The 23,978-nt window shown below is 48.1% G+C and overlaps 1 protein-coding gene across 3 annotated transcripts in view; it reads right to left on the bottom strand.

Annotated features, from left to right (window-relative positions):
• KANSL1 (KAT8 regulatory NSL complex subunit 1) overlaps positions 1–23,978 on the bottom strand; it is a 443,961-nt gene that overhangs the window by 218,493 nt on the left and 201,490 nt on the right. For all 3 annotated transcript variants that reach the window (XM_030221966.1, XM_030221964.1, XM_030221967.1), the window contains exon 3: positions 410–551. In XM_030221966.1, coding sequence (XP_030077826.1) covers positions 410–551 — 142 coding nt within the window. The remainder of the gene's footprint in view (positions 1–409; positions 552–23,978) is intronic.

The raw sequence follows: 23,978 nt of genomic DNA, 5'->3' as shown, positions 1-23,978 counted from the left end.
GGAATCAACACTCAAGTCTACTGTTTAGATACCAGGATAGCTCAGGCTGGGTCCCCTCTGTAAAGAACCCATGCCAAGCACTATCACTGGACAGTGTAGGGAAGATATAGACAACTGCTTTCTAATTTGCTTTTGCTCTGCAAGTACAGGGCGCACAAAAATGCAGTTCCTTGTAGGGCAAAGAGCAGGAAACATCTGAACACTTATAAAACATGAACCAGACGATAACAGACCACATAATCCCACCTGTGCTCACAGAGATTGTAATTTGTAGTGCCAAAGATGCTGATGTAGACAATTTGGATCTTCTCCATGATTCTGTCTCTCCCCTCCCCTCCCCCAATACAAATAGCAATGATGACATTTTGTAAAAAGGCTCTGTGCTCCTGTGTCACCATCAGCACTTTACCTTGTTAGCCCGGATCTGTTTGTATATGTCAGTCTGCTGGCGAATCCGGTACTCCAGGTCTGACACATGTGCCTGCAGCCAATTCCATCGACTTACGATTGCTGCTCGATCCTCTGCCCAGCGCCATTCTGACCGCTGCCGTCTACCAGACAGGAAAGGGAAGCCATGACTACTACTTTCAGAACCCCATATCTCCTCCCAAAATAAGGGAGCCATAAGCTATTAGGCAAGACACCCAGTCCCACAACTCCAGTCCATGTCATCACGGTCCACACTGCAGAATTAATGGCAAATCAGAGCCTCCATGTTCTCATTTTGCATTTTCTGATTTTACAGATGCATGCTGCTCAGAGGCTAACAACTGTCTTCACTCCAGGCCCTGGTAGCCCTCCCACTGCTGCTAAAGACCAAGGCATCCTTATGAACTTCATGTCCCCACAAGCTTCAGAGGATTTGTATACATCACTGTGTGGTGCATAAAGGGAGTTGGCATTTCAATATAAAGAACATCCTATGAAGCAGCTATGAAGGGGGTACTGCCTTTACCTGGGATGAACCCCCAAAAGCCGGCTTGCTACTCCATTTCCTCACTACCGGCATTTTCTTGTTCCTTGTACCCCGCAAGAGGCCCAGTGTCAACCACCACTCCTATGTTCTACCACCACTCCTCCAATCTTCCAAGCGCCGGCAGCCTCAGCAACGTGAAAACACGATGACTTTAGCCTGCCCTGGAAGCCCTTCTCTGCACATCATCGTCTGTTCCTGTGTAGGTGGGAAGCTGCAAAGAAGGGCTTCTAGGCACGCTGAAGTCAGTGTGATTTCACATTACTGAGGCTGTCAAAAGATTGGGGGCAAGGCAGAGAACCATACAGGTTGTATGCCATTGATTTCCCTGTCATCACTTGCTGAAAAGTTCTGGTTCTCAACTGTGCTTGCTGTGATACTATATTTTAGAACTTTTCAAGAGCCCTGATCAATTTGTTTGACCTCTGACACATGGCCCGTGTTGGATACATCAATAAACAACTCTTGACTATCCCATACTTGACTGCCCTTGGTGCTTTTTTGACTGTCTTCATGCTGTGTACGTTGACCCTCTTTTGCTGCTGCTTTGTGAAATGTACTGTACTTTTTTTTTTCTATTGTGTTTTGCAGAGTACAGGAGAAAATTTAAGCTTCTATTTTTCTGTTTCTCTTTGATCAGTATTTGCACTGCTTATAGCTTGGCTTTCTTGGGGGTCTCCATTTCAGTTTTTATCTGCATGGTATTTGTGGTTCCCAAGGGAAAATTAGGTTCTTACCTTGGTAATTTTCTTTCCTTTAGTCATAGCAGAAGAATCCATTACGAATGGGTTGTGTCCACCTACCAGCAGGGGGAGATAGAGAGCACTGAAAACCATAGTGCCTCTTGGCCAGCTAGCTTCATCTGTCTCTCAGTATTTGAGGCTTCCAAAGCAGTGTTACACCGCAAAGAAGAATAACATGAACTTTCCTCACAGCGAACGAACGCCCCAGAACAGGAGCAGTAATTCAAAGGAGGGACAACTCAACCTCCTGTAACAGAACAGAAATCCTGAAGACTGTTTTCCAACTTCTCCCAATGAGGGAACATATCTACAGGAAAAAATGAACCCAAAACAGCATTAATCAATCAATCAATCAATCAATCAGGGAGGGCTCATGGATTCATCTGCTATGACTAAAGGAAAGGAAATTACCAAGGTAAGAACCCAATTTTCCCTTCCTTGTCATCAGTAGATGAATCCATTACGAATGGGATGTATCAAAGCAATCCCTAGATAGGGTGGGAACTGGCCACACCACGCGCCAGCACTTGTGCTCCAAAATGCGCATCCCTCCTGGCAGCCACATGCAGCCTGTAATGTTGGGCAAATGAGAGTTTAGAAGCCCATGTCGCTGCACTGCATATCTCTTGAAGAGAGAGTGCTCCAGTTTCAGCCCAAGAAGAGGAAATCGCTCTTGTGGAATGTGCCTTAAAGGCTTCAGGCGGAGGCTGGCCAGACAGCAGATATGCTGAAAAAATAGCTTTAGACGCTGGAGACCCTCTGCGAGGACCTGACAACAAAACAAAAAGGTGATCAGAGATCCTGAAAGCATTTGACATGCGCAGATACTGCAACAGAGCCCTTCGCACATCTAGAAGGTGCAACTGCAGAAATGGGCCTCGAAAGGACAGCACCTAGAGCTCAGACACCCGTCCCGCCGATGTAATGGCCACCAAAAAGACCGTCTTTAGGGTCACATCCTTCTCCGAAGCTCGCCTAAGCGGCTCGAAGGGCGAACACTGAAGGGTCTTTAAAACTAACCTCAGGTTCCAGGCCAGACACGGAGCCCGCACGGGAGGACGGAGCCGAAGCACCCCTCTAAGAAACCGTGCCACCTCCGGATAAGCAGCCAGGGAGAGGCCAGCCACCTTCCCCCGAAAACATGCTAAGGCTGCAACTTGAACAGGCAGGGAAATATAGGCCAAGCCTTTTTGTAAACCATCCTGCAAAAAGTCAAGTATCGGCGAGACCGAAGCCCACATGGGTGTAATCGCTTTAGCAGCACACCAAGCATCAAACTGGCGCCAAATCTGAGCATAAGCAACGGAAGTGGCATGCTTGCGAGCCTGGAGAAGAATGGAGATGACCTTGTTGGAATACCCTTGTCTCTCAATTGCGCCCTCTCAATAGCCATGCCGTATGACCAAAGCGGCAGGCGTCCTCCATGGTTACCGGTCCCTGTGACAACAGGTTCGGTACCAGAGGCAAAGGAAGGGGAGCCTCCACCAGCATCTGCCGGAGGTCCGCATAACATGGCCGCCTGGGCCAATCCGGGGCAATGAGAACAACCTCTCCTTGATGTAGCCGAATACGCAGGAGTACTCGCCCTATCAAGGGCCCAGGAGGGAACACATACAGGAGGCCCTGAGGCCAGGGTTGAGCCAAGCCATCCAACCACGCCGAGCGAGGATCACGCAGTCTGCTGTAAAGCACAGGACTTTGGCATTTGCGCTTGACGCCATAAGATCTGCTACGGGCGCCCCCCATTTGGCACAGATCTGAAGGAACACTTCGTCTGCCAGTTCCCACACCGCTGGGTCGATTGAATGCCTGCTTAGATAATTGTCTTGCACGTTCCTCTGACCTGCAATGTGAGCTGCTGACAGAAACTGCAGATGTAGCTCGGCCCAGTGGCAAAACTGCGCGGCCAGTGCCCTGCACAGAGTGCCACCTTGTCAATTTGTGTAGGCCACTGCTGTCGTATTGTCCGACAGAACTCTGACAGCCAGTCCCTCCAGGGTCGTGTGAAAGGCCAGAAGCGCCTGGAATATCACTTTCAACTCCAAGAGAATGATGGACCACTCCGACTCCTCGGGTGTCCAGAGACCCTGGGCATGCCTTCCCTGGCAATGTGCCCCCAGCCCTGCAGGCTGGCATCTGTTACCACCAGGCACCAATCAGGAAGCGCTAGCGGCATTCCTCACCACAGCATGCTGTCTGAGAGCCACCACTCCATACTGAGCCGGGCCGCAGGGAGCCACGTGAGTCTGCGCTGGTAATCCTGAGATATTGGAGACCATCGTTGAAGCAAGGCACACTGCAGAGGTCTCAGGTGCTCTCTCGCCCATGGCACCACTTCCAAGGTGGCCATCATCGACCCCAACAGCTGGACTATGTCCCAAGCACGCGGGCGAGGCATCCTAAGGAGTAAACGGACCTGGCTCTGAAGCTTGCACTGCCTTTGCTCGAGTAGAAAGACAAACCCCGAGGCTGTGTCGAACTGGACCCCCAAATACTCTACAGATGGGGGGGGGGGGGGGGGGTAAGGTGACTTTTGGGTATACTGACGACCCAGCACAGAGATTGAAGTACTGAGACCACTCTGGCTTACACAATGACTCTTCTGCAGAGTCCGCTCTGATGAGCCAGTCGTCGAGGTAAGGGAGAACCCGGATACCCTCTCGCCTGAGAAAGGCAGCTACCACCACCATTACCTTGGAAAAGGTTCGGGGAGCTGTGGCAAGGCCAAAAGGCAAGGCCCAAAACTGGAAATGTTTTCCCAACATCGCAAACCGGAGAAACCGGTGGTGTGGGGGCCAAATAGGAACGTGCAAGTAAGCTTCTTTCAGGTCCAGAGACGTAAGAAACTCTCCTGGCTGTACCGCCGCAATGACGGAGCGCAAGGTTTCCATGCAAAAATGCCGCACTCTTAGTGACTTGTTGACTTCCTGTAAGTCGAGTATGGGCCTAAAAGACCCTCCTTTTCGCAGCACCACAAAGTAATCTCAACATCTGCCGAGCTGTGATCTGCTGGGACGCTCGTACCCGGGAGACGAGGGACAGCAGGTTGTTGGCCCTTGTCTCCGGAAGATAGGCACGAGCCGTCCGAGAGAATCCAGCAGAGCTCCTATGAATTCGAGTCTCTGTACTGGGAGAAGATGGGACTTTGGATAATTTATCACAAACCCCAGTAGCTCCAGGAGTCAAATAGTCATCTGCATGGACTGCTGAGCTCCTGCCTTGGATGTGTTCTTCACCAGCCAATCGTCGAGATAAGGGAACACGTGTACTCCCAGCCTGCGAAGCGCTGCTGCTACCACAGCCAGGCACTTCGTGAACACCCTGGGGGCAGAGGCGAGCCCAAAGGGTAGCACACAGTACTGGAAGTGACGTGTGCCCAGCTGAAATCGCAGATACTGAATCATTGGTAGAAGGGTGCCCAAGGAAAGCATCCTGAACTTCTCTTTGACCAGGTATTTGTTCAGGCCACTCAGGTCTAGGACAGGGCGCATCCCCCCTATTTTCTTTTCCACAAGGAAGTATCTGAAATAGAATCCCTGCCCTTCCTGCCCGGGTGGCATGGGCTAGACCACATTGGCGCTGAGAAGGGCGGAGAGTTCCTCTGCAAGTACCTGCTTGTGCTGGAAACTGTAGGACTGAGCTCCTGGTGGGCAATTTGGAGGCTTTGAGGCCAAATTGAAGGTGTATCCTTGCCGGACTATTTGAAGAACCCAACGGTCGGAGGTTACAAGAGGCCACCTTTGGTGAAAAACTTTCAACCTCCCCCCGACCGGTAGATCGCCCGCCACGGATACGTTGATGTCGGCTATGCTCTGCTGGAGCCAGTCAAAAGCTCGTCCCCTGCTTTTGCTGGGGAGCCGTGGGGTCTTGCTGAGGCGCACGCTGCTGACGAGAGCACGCGCGCTGGGGCTTAGCCTGGGCCGCAGGCTGGCGAGAGGGAGGATTGTACCTACGCTTACCAGAAGAGTAAGGAATAGCCCTCCTTCCCCCATAAAAACGTCTACCTGAGGAGGTAGATGCTGAAGGCTGCCGGCGGTAGAATTTGTCGAAAGCGTTATCCCGCTGGTGGAGCTGTTCTACCACCTGTTCGACTTTCTCTCCAAAAATGTTGTCCGCTCGGCAAGGGGAGTCTGCAATCCGCTGCTGGATCCTATTCTCCAGGTCGGAGGCACGCAGCCATGAGAGTCTGCGCATCACCACACCTTGAGCAGCGGCCCTGGACGCAACATCAAAGGTATCATATACCCCTCTGGCCAGGAATTTTCTGCACGCCTTCAGCTGCCTGACCACCTCCTGAAACGGCTTGGCTTGCTCAGGAGGGAGCTTGTCCACCAAGCCCGCCAACTGTCGCACATTGTTGCGCATATGGATGCTCGTGTAGAGCTGGTAGGACTGAAACTTGGCCACGAGCATAGAGGAATGATAGGCCTTCCTCCCAAAGGAGTCTAAGGTTCTGGAGTCTTTGCCCGGGGGCGCCGAAGCATGCTCTCTACAACTCTTAGCCTTCTTTAGGGCCAGATCCACCACACCAGAGTCGTGAGGCAACTGAGTGCGCATCAGCTCTGGATCCCCATGGATCCGATACTGGGATTCGATCTTCTTGGGAATGTGGGGATTAGTTAATGGCTTGGTCCAGTTTGCCAGCAATGTCTTTTTTAGGACATGATGCATGGGTACTGTGGACGCTTCCTTAGGTGGAGAAGGATAGTCCAGGAGCTCAAACATTTCAGCCCTGGGCTCGTCCTCCACAACCACCGGGAAGGGGATGGACGTAGACATCTCCTGGACAAAGGCCGCAAAAGACAGACTCTCAGGAGGAGAAAGCTGCCTTTCAGGGGAGGGAGTGGGGTCAGAAGGAAGGCCATCAGACTCCTAGTCAGAGAAATATCTGATGTCCTCCTCCTCCTCCCACGAGGCCTCACCATCGGTATCAGACACAAGTTCACGAACCTGCGTCTGAAGTCGTGCCCGACTCGACTCCGTGGAAACACGGCCACGGTAGGAGCATCGAGAGGTGGATTCCCTCGCCAGCACCGGCGAAGCTCCCTCCGCCGACGTCGTCGGGGAGTCTGCCTGGGAGGCAGCGGTACCGATACCGGAGACCTCACCTCGGGCAAGGGGCCAGCCGGCGCCTCACTTGATGGTACCGGTGGCGCAAGCACCCCCGGTACCGGAGGAAAAAGGCGCAACAGCTCTCCCAGAATCTCAGGAAGAACGGCCCGGAGACTCTCGTGCAGAGCGGCTGTGGAGAAAGACTGGGAAGCCGATGCAGGCGTCGAGGTCAGAGTCTGTTCCGGGCGTGGAGGCGGTTCCGGGCTGTCCAAGGGGGAGCACATCGACACCTCCTGAACAGAGGGTGAGCGGTCCTCCCGGTGCCGATGCCTACTGGGTGCCGACTGCCTCGGCGACCCAGAGCTCTCAGTACCGAGACGGGAAGGAGACCGGTGACGATGCTTCTTTGACTTCTTCAAGCGAAGCATGTCACCGGAGCTTCCCGGTACTGATGAGGAGGACGTAGAATCCAACCGCCGCTTCCTCGGGGCCGAGGCCAAAGAAGGTCGATCTCGGTGGGGTCTGTACCGCAGGAGCCCTCAGGGCAGGGATAGACCCACCTGAAGGCTCACCGCCACCAGCAGGGGAATGGACAGCCCTCACCTGCACTCCAGACGAAGCACCACCGTCCGACGACATCAGCAATAGCGGAGGTCCCGGTACCACCGGTGTCGACGCAGCCTTTTGATGTCTCGGTACCGACGATGCAGGAGGTAGAAGCCTCGATGCAGTCAATGCCGATGCCGAGGTCGAAGACTTCGATGCTGTCGACGTCGATGCACTCGATGCCCGTGCTGTTGTCGTCGAAGAGCCCGAGAACAACGCGTTCCACTGGGCCAATCTCGCTACCTGAGTCCTCTTTTTCAAAAGAGCACAAAGACTGCAGGCCTGCGGGCGGTGCCCAGCCTCCAGACACTGAAGACATGAAGCGTGCCTATCAGTGAGCGAGATTACCCGGGCGCATTGGGTGCACTTCTTGAAGCCGCTGGAAGACTGATGACATGGGCGGAAAAATCACGCCGGCGAAATCAAAATTCGCGATGATGACGAAAGGCACCAAAAAGAAGGGAGAAAAAACCCGTACCGAGGCCAAATAGGCCGGTCCCGAAAGCGAAAGGAAACTTACGCGGGGAAAAGCTGGAAACACGGGAAAGGGGTAAAGACCGGAGCGGTCTCTTTTTTTTTTTTTAGCGAAAATCGCGAAGACGCACGAGGTCAACTTTAGGGGCACGAACCGGCGGCAAAACACGACCGTCCCGAGCGCGGACAAAAGAAGACTGACGAATACGAGCCGGTTTGGGCGGGAAGACGGCCGTGCATGCGCGGTGCGCATGGGCGCGCAAGGACTAGCAAAGGCCTTTGCTAGTGAAGTTTCCGGTTGGAGGGGGCTGCCGTGGACGTCACCCATCAGTGAGAACAAGCAGCCTGCTTGTCCTCGGAGAACACCTGTTACATGTAGCAGTTACCAGCATCAAATGTTTGTATGAGGGCCAAATTATCTAAACAACACAATTTTTTGGAAACTCAGATATATTCCATGCATTTATAAAGTCAAAAAGACCACCAAATGATTGCCAGCATGGTAAGGTGAAAAAGGTGGCAGCTAAAGGGGCATCTCCCAGAAAAGTGAAAGCAGACCCTAATAAAGAAAACCAGCATGAGCTAAGTACTGGCAAGTTAAATGTAAAATAGTAAAAATGCAGGAACAAGAAAGATTTAGAAAAGAAGATGGCCCAAAAGGCAAAAACAATTTTCCAGTATGTTTGAAACAAAAAAACTGTAAGGAAGTCATCTGAACTGCTAGGTGACCAATGGGTAAAAACTGCTCATGGAGGATACTATAATAGAAGAAAAACTAAAGGATTTTTTTTTTTTTTTGCCTCGGTTATGCTAAAGAGAATGCTGAAGTTATATTGCATTACAATCATTCTTATCTCTTCCGCCTTGGATAAAGGCGGAGTGTAATTAAGGATTCTATTCTTATATTCCGCAATTACATTATATGTTTTATAGAAACAGCCAATCTCTGGGGAATAACAGTCAAAGTTTAATAAACCTTAAATGATATAACAATAAGGTGTTTAAAGTGGGTTTCCCAGATTATTTGGCCACCCTTAATCCCCTAAACTCTATCACAAGTCCTTCGTTCTATAAACGGGCTAGTATGGGGGGGGGGGGTTGAAAGGCCCCCCCCCTCCGAGTTCATCCCCCCCCCCCCCCCTCCACCCGGTCGAGCCCTCGCTCCGCTATTGAAACAGCGACGGCACGCAGCACACAGCTCTGCTGAGCTGCCGTGGCCTTCCTTCTTCTCTGCCTGTGTCCCGCCCTCGTGTGACGTAACGTCATCGAGGGCGGGACACAGGCAGAGAAGAAGAAGGAAGGTCGACGGCAGCTCAGCAGAGCTGTGTGCTGCGTGCCCTCGCTGTTTCAATAGCGGAGCGAGGGCCCGACCGGGTTGAAGGTGGGTGGCAGTGGCGACTCCGGGTGGGGGGAGCGTTAGAGACGGCGGTGTCCCTCGCAAATGCGCAGTAGAGACCCTCTCTGTTCCGCCCTCGTCATCACGTATTGACGCGGGGGCGGGGCAGAGAGGGTCTCTACTGCGCATTTGCGAGTGAGTACGACACTCGCCATTTATATATATTGATTGATTGGTCTTTCCTGGCCCAAAACAGGTACACCTTGAATCTACGAGGCATAGTGCTTTTTATTTTACTGCCTCTGCTTATGTACGGTCCGGGGTCTCTCCCTCTGCTCCCAGCACTGCCTGCGGCTCTCTCTCAGTCCCCCAGTGTACAATACCTTTTCAGAAGTCTTCCATGCTGCAGCCCCAGCTTCACTCACAGCCTCTGGCCTGCACCTGTCTCTCTCTCTCTCTCTCTCTCTCTTCTCTGATGTACAATACCTTTTCATAAGTTTTCAGAAGGGTGACACAGGTCATAGGGAAGAGAGAGAGAGAGAGAGAGAGAGCTGCAGACAGGGCTAGGACGGGAGGGGGAGGGAGAGACAACGGACCATGCCAGGGAGAGGGGTCTTTGAGGCCTGGGTCCTCTCCTTTGGGGAAGAGACACTGAATTTGAATTTTAAAGTCAATTCACTTCTACTTGTTCTACATCACTCAGGATTATTGTAGACCTCATCCACCTCTTTTCTTTTTAGCCTTTACTCATATGAGAGGAGTTCCATACCCTTTATCATTTTGGACACTCTTCTTTGAACCTTTTCTAATTATATATTTTTGAGATACGGCAACCAGAACTAAAAGCAATACTCAAGGTGAGGTTGCGCACCATGGAGCAATAGAGGCATTATAGTATTTTTGGTTTTATTCACAATCCCTTTCTATTAATTCCTAGCATCCCGTTTGCTTTTTTAGCAGCCGCACACTGAGCAGAAGATTTCAGCTCATTATCTACAATGACACCTAGATCATTTTCTTGAGTTCTGACCACCAAGGTGGACCCTAGCATCTATGATTAAGATTATTCTTCCCATTGTGCATCACTTTGCATTTGTCTACATTAAATTTCATCTCCCATTTGGATGCCCAGTCTTCCAAATTCCTACAGTCTTCCTGCAATTTTTCACAGTCCATATGTGTTTTAGCAACATTGAGTAGTTTTGTGTCATATGCAAAATTAATCACGTCACTCTTTGTTCGGATTGCCATATCATTTATAAATATGTTAAACAGCACCAGTCCCAGTACTGGATCCCTGCAGCACTTCACTATTCATCCTCTTCCATTGAGAGAAATGTCCATCTAACCCCACCCCCTGTTTTCTGTCCAATACCTAATTCCTAATCCACACCAGAACATTGTCTCCTATCCCATGACTCTAATTTCACTACTACTATTTAACATTTTTAAAGCGCAACTAGGGTTACGCAGCGCTGTACAATTTAACATAGAGGGACAGTCCCTGCTCAATGAGCTTACAATCTAAAAGACAAGTGAATAGTCAGTACGAAAGGGACAGTCAAATTGGGGCAGTCTCGATTTACTGAACGGTAAGAGTTAGGTGCCGGACGCAGCATTGAAGAGGTGGGCTTTAAGCAAAGGCTTGAAGATGGGCAGAGAGGGGGCTTGGCATAAGGGCTCAGGAAAGTTGTTCCAAGCATAGGGTGAGGCGAGGCAGAATGAGCGGAGCCTGGAGTTGGCGGTGGTGGAGAAGGGTGCTGAGAGGAGGGATTTGTCCTGTGAACGGAGGTTTCGGGTGGGAACGTAAGGGGAGATGAGGGTAGAGAGGTAGTGAGGGGCGGCAGACTGAGTGCATTTGTAGGTAAGAAGGAGAAGCTTGAATTGAATGCGGTATCTGATTGGAAGCCAGTGAAGTGACCTGAGGAGAGGGGTGATATGAGTATATCGGTTCTGGCGGAATACAAGACGTGCAGCAGAGTTCTGAACAGATTGAAGGGGGGATAGATGGCTAAGTGGGAGGCCGGTGAGGAGTAAGTTGCAGTAGTCAAGGCGAGAGGTAATGAGCGCGTGGACGAGAGTTCGGGTGGTGTGTTCAGAGAGGAAAGGGCGAATTTTGCTGATGTTAAAGAGGAAGAAGCGACATGTTTTGGCTATCTGCTGGATATGCGCAGAGAAGGAGAGGGAGGAGTCAAAGATGACTCCGAGGTTGCGGGCAGATGAGACGCGGAGGATGAGGGTGTTATCAACTGAGAAAGAAAGTGGAGGAAGAGGAGAAGTGGGTTTTGGTGGAAAGATGATGAGCTCAGTCTTGGACATGTTCAGTTTCAGGTGGCGGTTGGATTGGACATATTCAGTTTCAGGTGGCGGTTGGACATCCAGGCAGCAATGTCGGATAAGCAGGCTGATACCTTTGCCTGGGTCTCTGCGGTGATGTCTGGTGTGGAGAGATACAGCTGGGTGTCATCAGCATAGAGATGATACTGGAAACCATGAGATGAGATCAGGGAGCCCAGGAAGAGGTGTAGATTGAGAAGAGAAGGGGTCCAAGGACAGATCCCTGGGGGAACTCCAACAGAGAGCGGGATGGGGTGGAGGAAGATCCATGAAAGTGAACTCTGAAGGTGCGGTGGGAGAGATAGAAGGAGAACCAGGAGAGGACAGAGCCCTGGAACCCAAATGAGGACAGTGTGGCAAGGAGTAAGTCATGATTGACCGTGTCAAAAGCGGCGGATAGATTGAGGAGGATGAGGATGGAGTAGTGGCCTCTGCATTTGGCCAGGAACAGGTCATTACAGGCTTTAGAGAGTGCTGTTTCTGTCGAGTGTAGAGGGCGAAAACCGGATTGAAGTGGATCGATGATGGCATGAGAGGAAAGAAAATCAAGGCAGCGGCTGTGAACAACACGCTCAAGTATTTTGGAGAGGAAGGGTAGGAGGGAGATGGGGTGGTAGTTGAAGGGACAGGTAGGGTCAAGTGATGGTTTTTTGAGGACAGGTGTGACTATGGCGTGCTTGAAGGTGTCAGGGACAGTTGCAGTGGAGAGAAAGAGGTTGAGGATAGGACAGATGGAAGAGGTGACAGTATGAGAGATGATAAGTAAGTTGGTGGGGATGGGATCAGAAGAGCAGGTGGTGCATTTCGAGGAGGAAAGAAGGCGAGCGGTTTCCTCCTCGGTGATGTCAGGAAAGGAGGAGAAGGAGGCCTGGGTTGGTTGGTTGAGGGAGAGGGTTGACGGGTGAAGAAGAGGAGGAGATGGCTTGGTAGTGAACTCAAGGTTGATCTTTTGCACCTTGTCGCGGAAGTAATTAGCCAGTGATTGAGGAGAGAGCGAGGGGGGTGGGTGGGAGCGGAGGGTACTTTGAGGAGGGAGTTAAAGGTGGTGAAGAGACAACGGGGGTTGGAGCTGAGGAGTCTCAGGAGTCTCTCATGAGAAACTTTGTTAAAAGCTTTCTGAAAATCTAAATACACAACATTAACCGGCTCACCTTTACCCAGATGTTGCCTTCAAAAAGAAATAAAACAAACTGGTGAGGCAAGACTTCTCTTGGCTGAACCCATGCTGACTCTGTCCCATTAAACCATGTTTTATTTATGGTTTCCGTAATTGTATTCTTTATAAGTTTCCACTATTTTCCCGGGACCGACGTCAGGTTTACCGGTCTGTAATTTCCTGGAACCTTTCAAAAATCTGTTACATTGGCCTCCCTGCATCAGGTACTACGGACGATTTTATTGAGTACCCTTGGATGTATACCATCCAGTCCAGGTGATCTACTACTCTTTCTTGATTTGGCTCAGTACTTCTTCCAAGTTCACCAAGATTTTTCAGTTCCTCTGCATCACCACCCTTGAAAACTATTTCTAGTATAGGTAAAGACTGAAGCAAAGAATTCATTCAGTTTCTCCACTACGGCCTTGTCCTCCCCGAGTGTCCCTTTTGCTACTTCATGGTCTAACGGTCCCACGGATTCCCTCGCAGGCTTTTTGCTTCTGAAGTACCTGAAAAAGTTGTTACTGTGAGTTTTAGCCTCTGCAAGTTTCTCTTCATATTCTCTTCTAAGCTTCTTTATCAATGCTTTGCATCTAACCTGCCAGAGCATATGTTGCTTCTTATGTTCTTCATTTGGGTCCTTTTTCCATTCTTTGAAAGACGTTCTTTTGGGTGAAACAGCCTCTTTTACTTCACCTTTGTAAATATGTGGAATGCATCTGGTCTGTGCTTCCAAGATGATATTTTTGAACAATGCACATGCTTGATTTCGTGTTCTAAATCACGCATGGACCCTTTAAAACAAGACAGTGCATTTTTATCAATTCCAAAACAGCTTAAGATACTCAGTAGCAACTGACAATCTACAAGATAAAACGCGATGGAGAGATCAAACTGCTTTCTGACCTTTTCCTATAATAATCCCTCCTTCAGTCATCAGTGCACCTAAAACTATTTCAGTACTAAAATTAGAACGGAAGCCTAACAAGATTCATGTAGTAGATGAAATTTGTCCAGATAATCAGCTAAGTGTTTGGTCAATAGGTCTTCCATAATTTTAGTGAACAAAAGATTGGATGCAACCAGCTCACAATTAGTCATATCTGTGAAGAAATGCTTCTCAGTTTTAGGAACTGGTGTTAAAACAATATCTCCTCCATCTTCTGGAAATAAGCCTAAAGACAGCCGGTAAATCGAAGATACTTACCTGTAGCAGGTATTCTCCAAGGAGAGCAGGCTGATTATTCTCACATGTGGGTCGACGTCCACGTCGGCCCGGGAACCGGCATTTTGCCACAGCAAAAACAAATATGTTTTGCTAGAGTCTTCTGGCGCGCTTGCAGTGCGAACGCGTACCTCAGTTAAATCAAAAAGCATAACAAATAACTCCAAAGGGGAGGTGGGAAGGATTGTGAGAATAATCAGCCTGCTGTGCTCAGAGAATACCTGCTACAGGTAAGTATATTCGCTTATTCTGAGTATCTCTAGCAACCAATCCCACTCAAAACAATGAACATTGGTCAAATGGGCCTCGCAAAGGCGAGGACATAACATACGTTAACCTGAAACTATACATAGCTAGCCGAGAGTGCAGCCTGGAACAGAATAAAATGGGCCTTGAGGGGTGGAGTTGGATTCTAAACCCCAAACAGATTCTGCAGCACTATCACCAAAACAGGGAAGATAGGGTATCCTGATAGTGAGGTTGCAAAAGAGACCGTAGTAGATCAGGTGTCCCTAAATTAAAAATAAAAATCAGACAAAAGATTGCAAATTAGTACTCTTAAGTACTAAGCATGATGTAAATAGGAGCAACAAACAGTTTGAAATGTCTACAGTGGTGGAAATAAGTATTTGATCCCTTGCTGATTTTGTAAGTTTGCCCACTGACAAAGACATGAGCAGCCCATAATTGAAGGGTAGGTTATTGGTAACAGTGAGAGATAGCACATCACAAATTAAATCCGGAAAATCACATTGTGGAAAGTATATGAATTTATTTGCATTCTGCAGAGGGAAATAAGTATTTAATCCCTCTGGCAAACAAGACCTAATACTTGGTGGCAAAACCCTTGTTGGCAAGCACAGCGGTCAGACGTCTTCTGTAGTTGATGATGAGGTTTGCACACATGTCAGGAGGAATTTTGGTCCACTCCTCTTTGCAGATCATCTCTAAATCATTAAGAGTTCTGGGCTGTCGCTTGGCAACTCGCAGCTTCAGCTCCCTCCATAAGTTTTCAATGGGATTAAGGTCTGGTGACTGGCTAGGCCACTCCATGACCCTAATGTGCTTCTTCCTGAGCCACTCCTTTGTTGCCTTGGCTGTATGTTTTGGGTCATTGTCGTGCTGGAAGACCCAGCCACCACCCATTTTTAAGGCCCTGGCGGAGGGAAGGAGGTTGTCACTCAGAATTGTACGGTACATGGCCCCATCCATTCTCCCATTGATGCGGTGAAGTAGTCCTGTGCCCTTAGCAGAGAAACACCCCCAAAACATAACATTTCCACCTCCATGCTTGACAGTGGGGACGGTGTTCTTTGGGTCATAGGCAGCATTTCTCTTCCTCCAAACACGGCGAGTTGAGTTCATGCCAAAGAGCTCAATTTTTGTCTCATCTGACCACAGCACCTTCTCCCAATCACTCTCGGCATCATCCAGGTGTTCACTGGCAAACTTCAGACGGGCCGTCACATGTGCCTTCCGGAGCAGGGGGACCTTGCGGGCACTGCAGGATTGCAATCCGTTATGTCGTAATGTGTTACCAATGGTTTTCGTGGTGACAGTGGTCCCAGCTGCCTTGAGATCATTGACAAGTTCCCCCCTTGTAGTTGTAGGCTGATTTCTAACCTTCCTCATGATCAAGGATACCCCACGAGGTGAGATTTTGCGTGGAGCCCCAGATCTTTGTCGATTGACAGTCATTTTGTACTTCTTCCATTTTCTTACTATGGCACCAACAGTTGTCTCCTTCTCGCCCAGCGTCTTACTGATGGTTTTGTAGCCCATTCCAGCCTTGTGCAGGTGTATGATCTTGTCCCTGACATCCTTAGACAGCTCCTTGCTCTTGGCCATTTTGTAGAGGTTAGAGTCTGACTGATTCACTGAGTCTGTGGACAGGTGTCTTTCATACAGGTGACCATTGCCGACAGCTGTCTGTCATGCAGGTAACGAGTTGATTTGGAGCATCTACCTGGTCTGTAGGGGCCAGATCTCTTACTGGTTGGTGGGGGATCAAATACTTATTTCCCTCTGCAGAATGCAAATAAATTCATATACTTTCCACAATGTGATTTTCCGGATTTAATTTGTGATGTGCTATCTCTCACTGTTACCAATAACCTACCCTTCAATTATGGGCTGCTCATGTCTTTGTCAGTGGGCAAACTTACAAAATCAGCAAGGGATCAAATACTTATTTCCACCACTGTATATGCGAATGCTAGGAGCCTAAGAAATAAGATGGGATAATTAGAAAATATTGTACTAAATGAAAAATTAGATATAATAGGCATCTCTGAGACATGGAGGAAGGAGGCTAACCAGTGGGACACTATCATACTCGGGTACAAATTATATCGTAGTCACAGGGTGGATTGAATTGGTAGAGGGGTAGCATTGTATATTAACGAGAGCCTTGAATCAAATAGACTGAAAATTCTGCAGGAAACAAAACACTTCTTGGAATCACTGTGGATTGAAATTCCATGTGTAAAGGGGAAAAGGATAGTGATAGGAGTGTACTACCGTCCATCTGGTCAGGTATGAACATACGGATGCAGAAATGTTAAAGGAAATTAGGGACGCAAACAAACTGGGCAACACAATAATAATGGGTGATTTCAATTACCCTGATATTGAATGGGTAAATGTAATATCGGGACACGCTAGGGAGGTAAAATTCCTTGATGAAATCAAGGACAGCTTTATGGAGCAGCTGGTATAGGTACAGACGAGAGAAGGAAAAATTCCACACCTAGTCCTTAGTGGAGCGCATGATCTGGGACGGGAGGTAATGGTGCTGGGGCCGCTTGATAACAGTGATCATAATATGATCGGATTTGATATTAGCTTTGAAGTATACATAGGAAATCAAATACATTAGCGTTTAACTTTTAAAAAGGAGACTATGATAAAATGAGAAGAATTGTGAAAAGAAAACTTAGAGGAGCGACTGAGAGGGTCAAAAATTTACATCAGGCGTGGATGCTGTTCAAAAACACCATCCTGGAAGCCAAGGCCAAATATATTCCACGTACTAAAAAAGGACGGAAGACCAAAAAACAGCTGGCATGGTTAAAAAGTGAGGTGAAGGAAGCTATTAGAGCTAAAAGAAAATCCTTCAGAAAATGGAAGAAGGAACTGACTGAAAATAAGAAACGGCATAAAGAATGTCAAGTCAAATGCAAAACACTGATAAGGAAAACTAAGAGGGACTTCTAAAAAAAGATTGCGTTGGAGGTAAAAACACATAGTAAACATTTTTTTTTAGGTATATTAAAAGCAGGAAGCTGGCAAATGAATCGGTTTTATTGCTAGATGACCAAGGAGTAAAAGGGGCGATCAGGGAAGACAAAGCCGTAGCAGAGAGATTAAATTAATTCTTTGCTTCCGGTGTCGGAAATGGTATTCGAAGCTGACGAGTCTGAGAAACTTAATGAATTCTCTGTAAACCTGGAGGATGTAATGGGGCAGTTCTACGAACTGAAGAGTAGCAAATCTCCTGGATCGGATGGTATTCATCCCAGAGTACTGATAGAATTGAAAAATGAACTTGCGGAGCTATTGTTAGAAATATGCAATTTATCCTTAAAATCAAGCGTGGTACCGGAAGATTGGAGGGTGGCCAATGCAACGCCGATATTTTAAAAAGGTTCCAGAGGAGATCCGGGAAATTATAGACCAGTGAGTCTGACATCAGTGCCAGGAAAAATGGTAGAGACTATTATTAAAAACAAAATTACAGAGCATTTTCAAAAGCATGAATTAATGATACAAAGTCAACATGGATTTAGTGAAGAGAAATCTTGCCACACCAATCTACTACATTTCTTTGAAGGGGTGAACAAACATGTGGATAAAGGGGAGCCGGTTGATATTGACAAAGTACCTCATGAAAGACTCAACAGGAAATTGGAAAGTCATGGGACAGGAGGTAGTGTTCTATTGTGGATTAAAAACTGGTTAAAAGATAGAAAACAGACAGTAGGGTTAAATGGTCAGTATTCTCAATGGAGAAGGGTAGTTAGTGGGGTTCTCCAGGGCTCTGTGCTGTGACCGCTGCTTTTTAACATATTTATAAATGATCTAGAGGTGGGAGTAACTAGTGAGGTAATTAAATTTGCTGATGACACAAAGTTATTCAAAGTCGCAGGAGGATTGTGAAAAATTACAAGCGGACCTTACGAGATTGGGAGACTGGGCATCTAAATGGCAGATGACGTTTAACGTGAGCAAGTGCAAAGTGATGCATGTGGGAAAGAGGAACCAGAATTATAGCTATGTCATGCAAAGTTCCATGTTAGGAGTCACAGACCAAGAAAGGGATCTAGGTGTCACATTGATGATACGTTGAAACCTTCTGCCGTTAGGAGTCACGGACCAAGAAAGGGATCTAGGTGTCACATTGATACGTTGAAACCTTCTGCTCAGTGCTGCTGCAGCTAAGAAAGCAAATAGAATGCTAGGTATTATTAGGAAAGGAATGGAAAACAAAAATGAGGATGTTATAATGCCTTTGTTTCGCTCCATAGTGTGACCGCACCTCAAATATTGTGCTCAATTCTGGTCACCGCATCTCAAAAAAGATATAGTGGAATTAGAAAAGGTGCAGAGAAGGGCGACGAAAATGATAAAGGGGATGGGACGACTTCCCTATGAGGAAAGGCTAAAGAGGGTAGGGCTCTTCCGCTTGGAGAAAAGGCGGCTGAGGGGAGATATGATAGAGGTCTATAAAATAATGAGTGGAGTTGAACGGGTAGATGTGAAGCGTATGTTCACGCTTTCCAAAAATACTAGGACTAGGGGGCATGCGATGAAGCTACAATGTAGTAAATTTAAAACGAATTGCAGAAACTTTTTCTTCACTCAACGTGTAATTAACTCTGGAATTCATTGCCAGAGAATGTGGTAAAGGCGGTTAGCTTAGCAGAGTTTAAAAAAAGGTTTGGACAGCTTCCTAAAGGAAAAGTCCATAGACCGTTATTAAATGGACTTGGGGAAAATCCACTATTTCTGGGATAAGCAGTATAAAATGTTTTGTACATTTTTGGGATCTTGCCGGGTATTTGTGTTCTGGATTGGCCACTGTTGGAAACAGGATGCTGGGCTCAATGGACCTTTGGTCTTTCCCAGTATGGCAATACTTATGTACTTAGGCAACCGACTGCCACATCGGGTATCCAGCTGAAGGCAGTACTGAGATGTGAATGTGTGGACTGATAACCACGTTGCAGCCTTGCAAATCTCCTCAATGGAGGCTGACTTTAAGAGAGCCACCGACGCAGCCATGGCTCTAACATTATGAGCCATGACATGGCCCTCCAGGGTCAGCCCAGCTTAGGTATTAGTGAAGGAAATGCAATCTGCTAGCCAATTAGAGATTGTGCGTTTTCCGATGGCAACTCCCCTCCTGTTGGGATCAACTGGGCAGAAGGGCTTCGTCCGCTCCACGTAAAAGGCCAATGGTCTCTTGCAGTCCAAGGTGTGCAAGCTGCTCTCACCAGGGTGGGAATGAGGTCAGGGGAAAAATGTTGTCAAGACAATCGACTGGTTCAGATGGAACTCCAACATGCGCAGGGCCCAAGATACAGGCAGAGCTCTGGAGTCTTAATGCGTGGATGAGACGATGGTGCAGGGAGGAAGGTTTTAGATTTGTTAGGAACTGGGCAATATTCTGGGGAAGGGGGTGTCTATTCCAAAACGATGGGCTCCATCTTAACTAGGGTGGGACTAGGCGTCGGCACTCAAAAAAAGAGATAGAGCAGCTTTTAAACTAGATATGGGGGAAAGGCCAACAGTCGCACAACAGCGCATGGTTCGGGATAAGGTATCTTGCAAGGATACCTCACAAACAGGGAAGATAGGGTTTCTGGATAGTGAGGTTATACAACAGACCATAGTAGGCCAGGTGCCCTTAAAAATAACTGAAGATCAGACAAAAGATGGCAAATCAATAGTGTCAAGTACTAAACATCAAGCAAATAGGAACAAAAAACATACTCTGCAATGTCTACATGCAAATGCTAGGAGTCTAAGAAATAAGATGGGAGAGTTGGAATACATTGCATTAAATGAAAAATTGGATATAATAGGCATTTACTGAGACCTGGTGGAAGGAGGATAACCAGTGGGACACTGTCATACCGGGGTACAAAGTATATCGTACTGATAGGGTGGACCAGACTGCTGGAGCGCTAGCATTGTATATTAACGAGAGCCTTGACTCAGATACATTACAAATTCAGCAGGACACAAATCACACCTTTGAATCATTGTGGGCTGAAATTTCATGTATAAAAGGGAAAAGGACGGTGATAGGAGCGTACTACCGTCCCCCTCACCAGGATGAGCAGGTAGACGCAGAAATGATAAAAGAAATCAGAAACACAAACAAAATGGGCAATGTGATAATAATGGGTGACTTCAATTATCCAAATATAGACTGGGTAAATGTAACATTGAGACACGCTAAAGAGGTACAATTCCTTGGTGAAATCAAGGACAACTTTATGGAGCAGCTGGTGCAGGAGCTGACGAGAGAAGGAAAAATTCTAGACTTCATCCTTAGTGGAGTGCATGATCTGGTGAGGGATGTTATCATAATATGATCAGTTTTGATATCAACCTTGAAGTAACTATACACAGGAAGTCAAATACGTTAGCACTTAACTTTAAAAAAGGAGACTATGATAAAATGAGAACGGTAAAAAAAAAAAAACAGGGGGCAAATGAGAGGGTAAAAGCTGTACAACAGGCATGGACACTGTTCAAAAATACCATCCTGGAGGCCCAGGCCAAACATATTCCGCAAATTAGAAAAGAAAGACGGAAGTCCAAAAGACAGCCGGTGTGGTTGAAAAGTGAGGTGAAGGAAGCTATTAGGGCTAAAAGAAACACCTTCAGAAAATGGAAGAAGGAACCGTCTGAAAATAACAAGAAGCAGCATAAGGAGTGTCAAAGCAAATGCACGGCGCAGATAAAGAAGGCCAAGAGGGATTACGAAAAAAAGATAGCATTCGAGGCCAAAAAACATTGTAAAAATTTATTTCGGTATATTAAAATCAGGAAGCCGGCAAAAGAATCGGTTGGGCCGCTGGATGACCGAGGGATAAAAGGGGCGATCAAAGAAGACAAAGACGTAGCGGAGAGATTGAATGAATCCTTTGCTTTGGTCTTCACCGAGTGGACGAGTCGGAGAAACTTACTGACTTCACGGTAAACCTGGAGGACGTAATGGAGCAGTTCAGCAAACTGAAGAATAGCAAATCTCCTGGACCGGATGGTATTCATCCTAGAGTACTACTACTACTTAACATTTCTAGAGCGCTACTAGGGTTACGCAGCGCTGTACAGTTTAACAAAGAAGGCCAGTCCCTGCTCAATGGAGCTTACAATCTAAAGGACGAAATGTCAACTTGGGGCAGTCTAGATTTCCTGAATAGAGGTATGGTGATTAGGTGCTGAAGGAGACATTGAAGAGGTGGGCTTTGAGCAAGGATTTGAAGATGGGCAGGGAGAGGGCCTGGCGAATGGGTTCAGGGAGTTTATTCCAAGCATGGGGTGAGGTGAGGCAGAAAGGGCGGAGCCTGGAGTTGGCGGTGGTGGAGATGGGTACTGAAAGGAGGGATTTGTCTTGAGAGCGGAGGTTACGGGTAGGAACGTAGGGGGAGATGAAGGTAGAGAGGAAGGGAGGGGCTGCAGATCGAGTGCATTTGTAGGTTAGTAGGAGAAGCTTGAACTGTATGCGGTACCTAATCGGAAGCCAGTGCAGTGACTTGAGGAGAGGAGTGATACGAGTATATCGGTCCAGGCGGAAGATAAGACGTGCAGCAGAGTTCTGAACAGACTGAAGGGGGGATAGATGGCTAAGTGGGAGGCCAGTGAGGAGTAGGTTGCAGTAGTCAAGGCGAGAGGTAATGAGAGAGTGGATGAGAGTTCGGGTGGTGTGCTCGGACAGGAAAGGGCGAATTTTGCTAATGTTATAGAGGAAGAAGCGACAGGTCTTGGCTATCTACTGGAAGATGACTCCGAGGTTGCGGGCAGATGAGACGGGGACGATGAGGGTGTTATCAACTGAGACAGAGAGTGGAGGGAGAGGAGAAGTGGGTTTGGGTGGGAAGACAATAAGCTCGGTCTTGGCCATGTTCAGTTTCAGGTGGCGGTTGGACATCCAGACAGCAATGTCGGATAAGCAGGCAGAAACCTTGGCCTGGGTTTCTGCAGTGATATCTGGTGTGGACAGATAAAAAGCTGGGTGTCGTCGGCATAAAAGATGATATTGGAAACCGTGAGATGAGATCAGGGAGCCCAGGGAAGAGGTGTAGATTGAAAAAAGAAGGGTACTGATAGAACTGAAAAATGAGCTTGCGGAGCTACTGTTAGTGATATGCAATTTATCCTTAAAATCAAGCGTGATACCGGAAGATTGGAGGGTGGAAAATGTAAGAGAAAATTAGGTTCTTACGAGTGGGTTGTGTCCATCAACCAGCAGGGGGAGATAGAGAGCACTGAAAAACCATAGTGCATCTTGGCCAGCTAGCTCCACCTGCCTCTCAGTATTTGAAGCTTCCAAAGCAGTGTTACACAGCAAAGTAGAATAACATGATCTTTCCTCACAGCGAACAAACGCCCCAGAACAGGAGCAGTAATTCAAAGGAGGGGCGAACTCAACCTCCTGTAACGGAACGGAAATCCTGAAGACTGTTTTCCAACTTCTCCCAATGAGGAAACATATCTACAGGAAAAACTGAACATAAAATTAACATAATGAACCACTGAGGGAGGGCTCATGGATTCATCTGCTATGACTAAAGGAAAGAAAATTACCAAGGTAAGAACCTAATTTTCCCTTCCTTGTCATCAAGCAGATGAATCCATTACGAGTGGGACGTATTAAAGCAATCCCTAGATAGGGTGGGAACAAGCCACACCACGCGCCAGCACTTGTGCTCCAAAATGCGCGTCTCTCCTGGCAGCCACATCAAGCCTGTAATGTTGGGCAAAAGAGAGCTTAGAAACCCATGTCGCTGCACTGAATATCTCTTGAAGAGAGAGTGCTCCAGTTTCAGCCCAAGAAGAGGAAATCGCTCTCGTGGAATGTGCCTTAAAGGCTTCAGGCGAAGGCCGGCCACACAGCAAATATGTTGAAAAAAATAGCTTCTTTGAGCCAACGGGCTATAGTGGCCTTAGACGCTGGAGACCCTTTGCGCGGACCTGACAAAAGAACAAAAATATGGTCAGAGGTCCTGAAGGCATTTGACATGCGCAGATATTGCAACAGAGCCCTTCGCACATCTAGAAGGTGCAACTGCCCAAATGATTCTGGAAATTCCTCTTTAGAAAAGGAAGGCAGGAAAATAGGCTGGTTTAGGTGAAACGCTGAAACCACCTTAGGCATGAAGGAAGGTACCATACATACCATAACTTCGGACTCTAAGAATTGCAGAAATGGGTCTCGACAGGACAGCACCTGGAGCTCAGATACTCGTCTCGTCGATGTAATGGCCACCAAAAACACCGTTTTTAAGGTCACATCCTTCTCCGAAGCTCGCCTAAGCGGCTCGAAGGGCAAACACTGAAGGGCCTTGAAAACTAACCCCAGGTTCCAGGCCAGACATGGAGCCCGCACGGGAGGACGGAGCCGACGCACCCCTCTGAGAAACCGTGCCACATCCAGGCAAGCAGCCAGAGAGAGGCCAGCGACCTTCCCTTGAAAATATGCTAAGGCTGCCACTTGAACACGCAGGGAATTATAGGCCAAGTCTTTTTCTAAACCATCCTGCAAAAAGTCAAGTATCGGTGAGACAGAAGCCCGCATGGCAGTGCCTTAGCGAGGGCAGCTGACACCCGGGGCGGTTCGCCGCTGCACCCCCCTCCCAGGTGCAGTACGGCGCACCCCCGCTCGGTGCAAGGACGCACCCTCCCGGGAGCGCGCACCCCCCCCCCCCCGAACGTATTCATACCAAGGGAGACGGGCGGGAGGGGAGGGCTGCTACGCCCGGAGTGCACATCGTTGTGAGCTGCGTCAGCTCCGCTGGTTCCCTGCTTTCTCTGCCCCCGAACAGGAAGTAACCTGTTCCGGG

Source organism: Microcaecilia unicolor, chromosome 12 (assembly GCF_901765095.1).
Source record: "Microcaecilia unicolor chromosome 12, aMicUni1.1, whole genome shotgun sequence".
Classification (NCBI taxonomy): domain Eukaryota; kingdom Metazoa; phylum Chordata; class Amphibia; order Gymnophiona; family Siphonopidae; genus Microcaecilia; species Microcaecilia unicolor.
The sequence above is the reverse complement of the archived record's forward strand: the minus strand, read 5'-3'. Positions and strand labels throughout refer to the sequence as shown.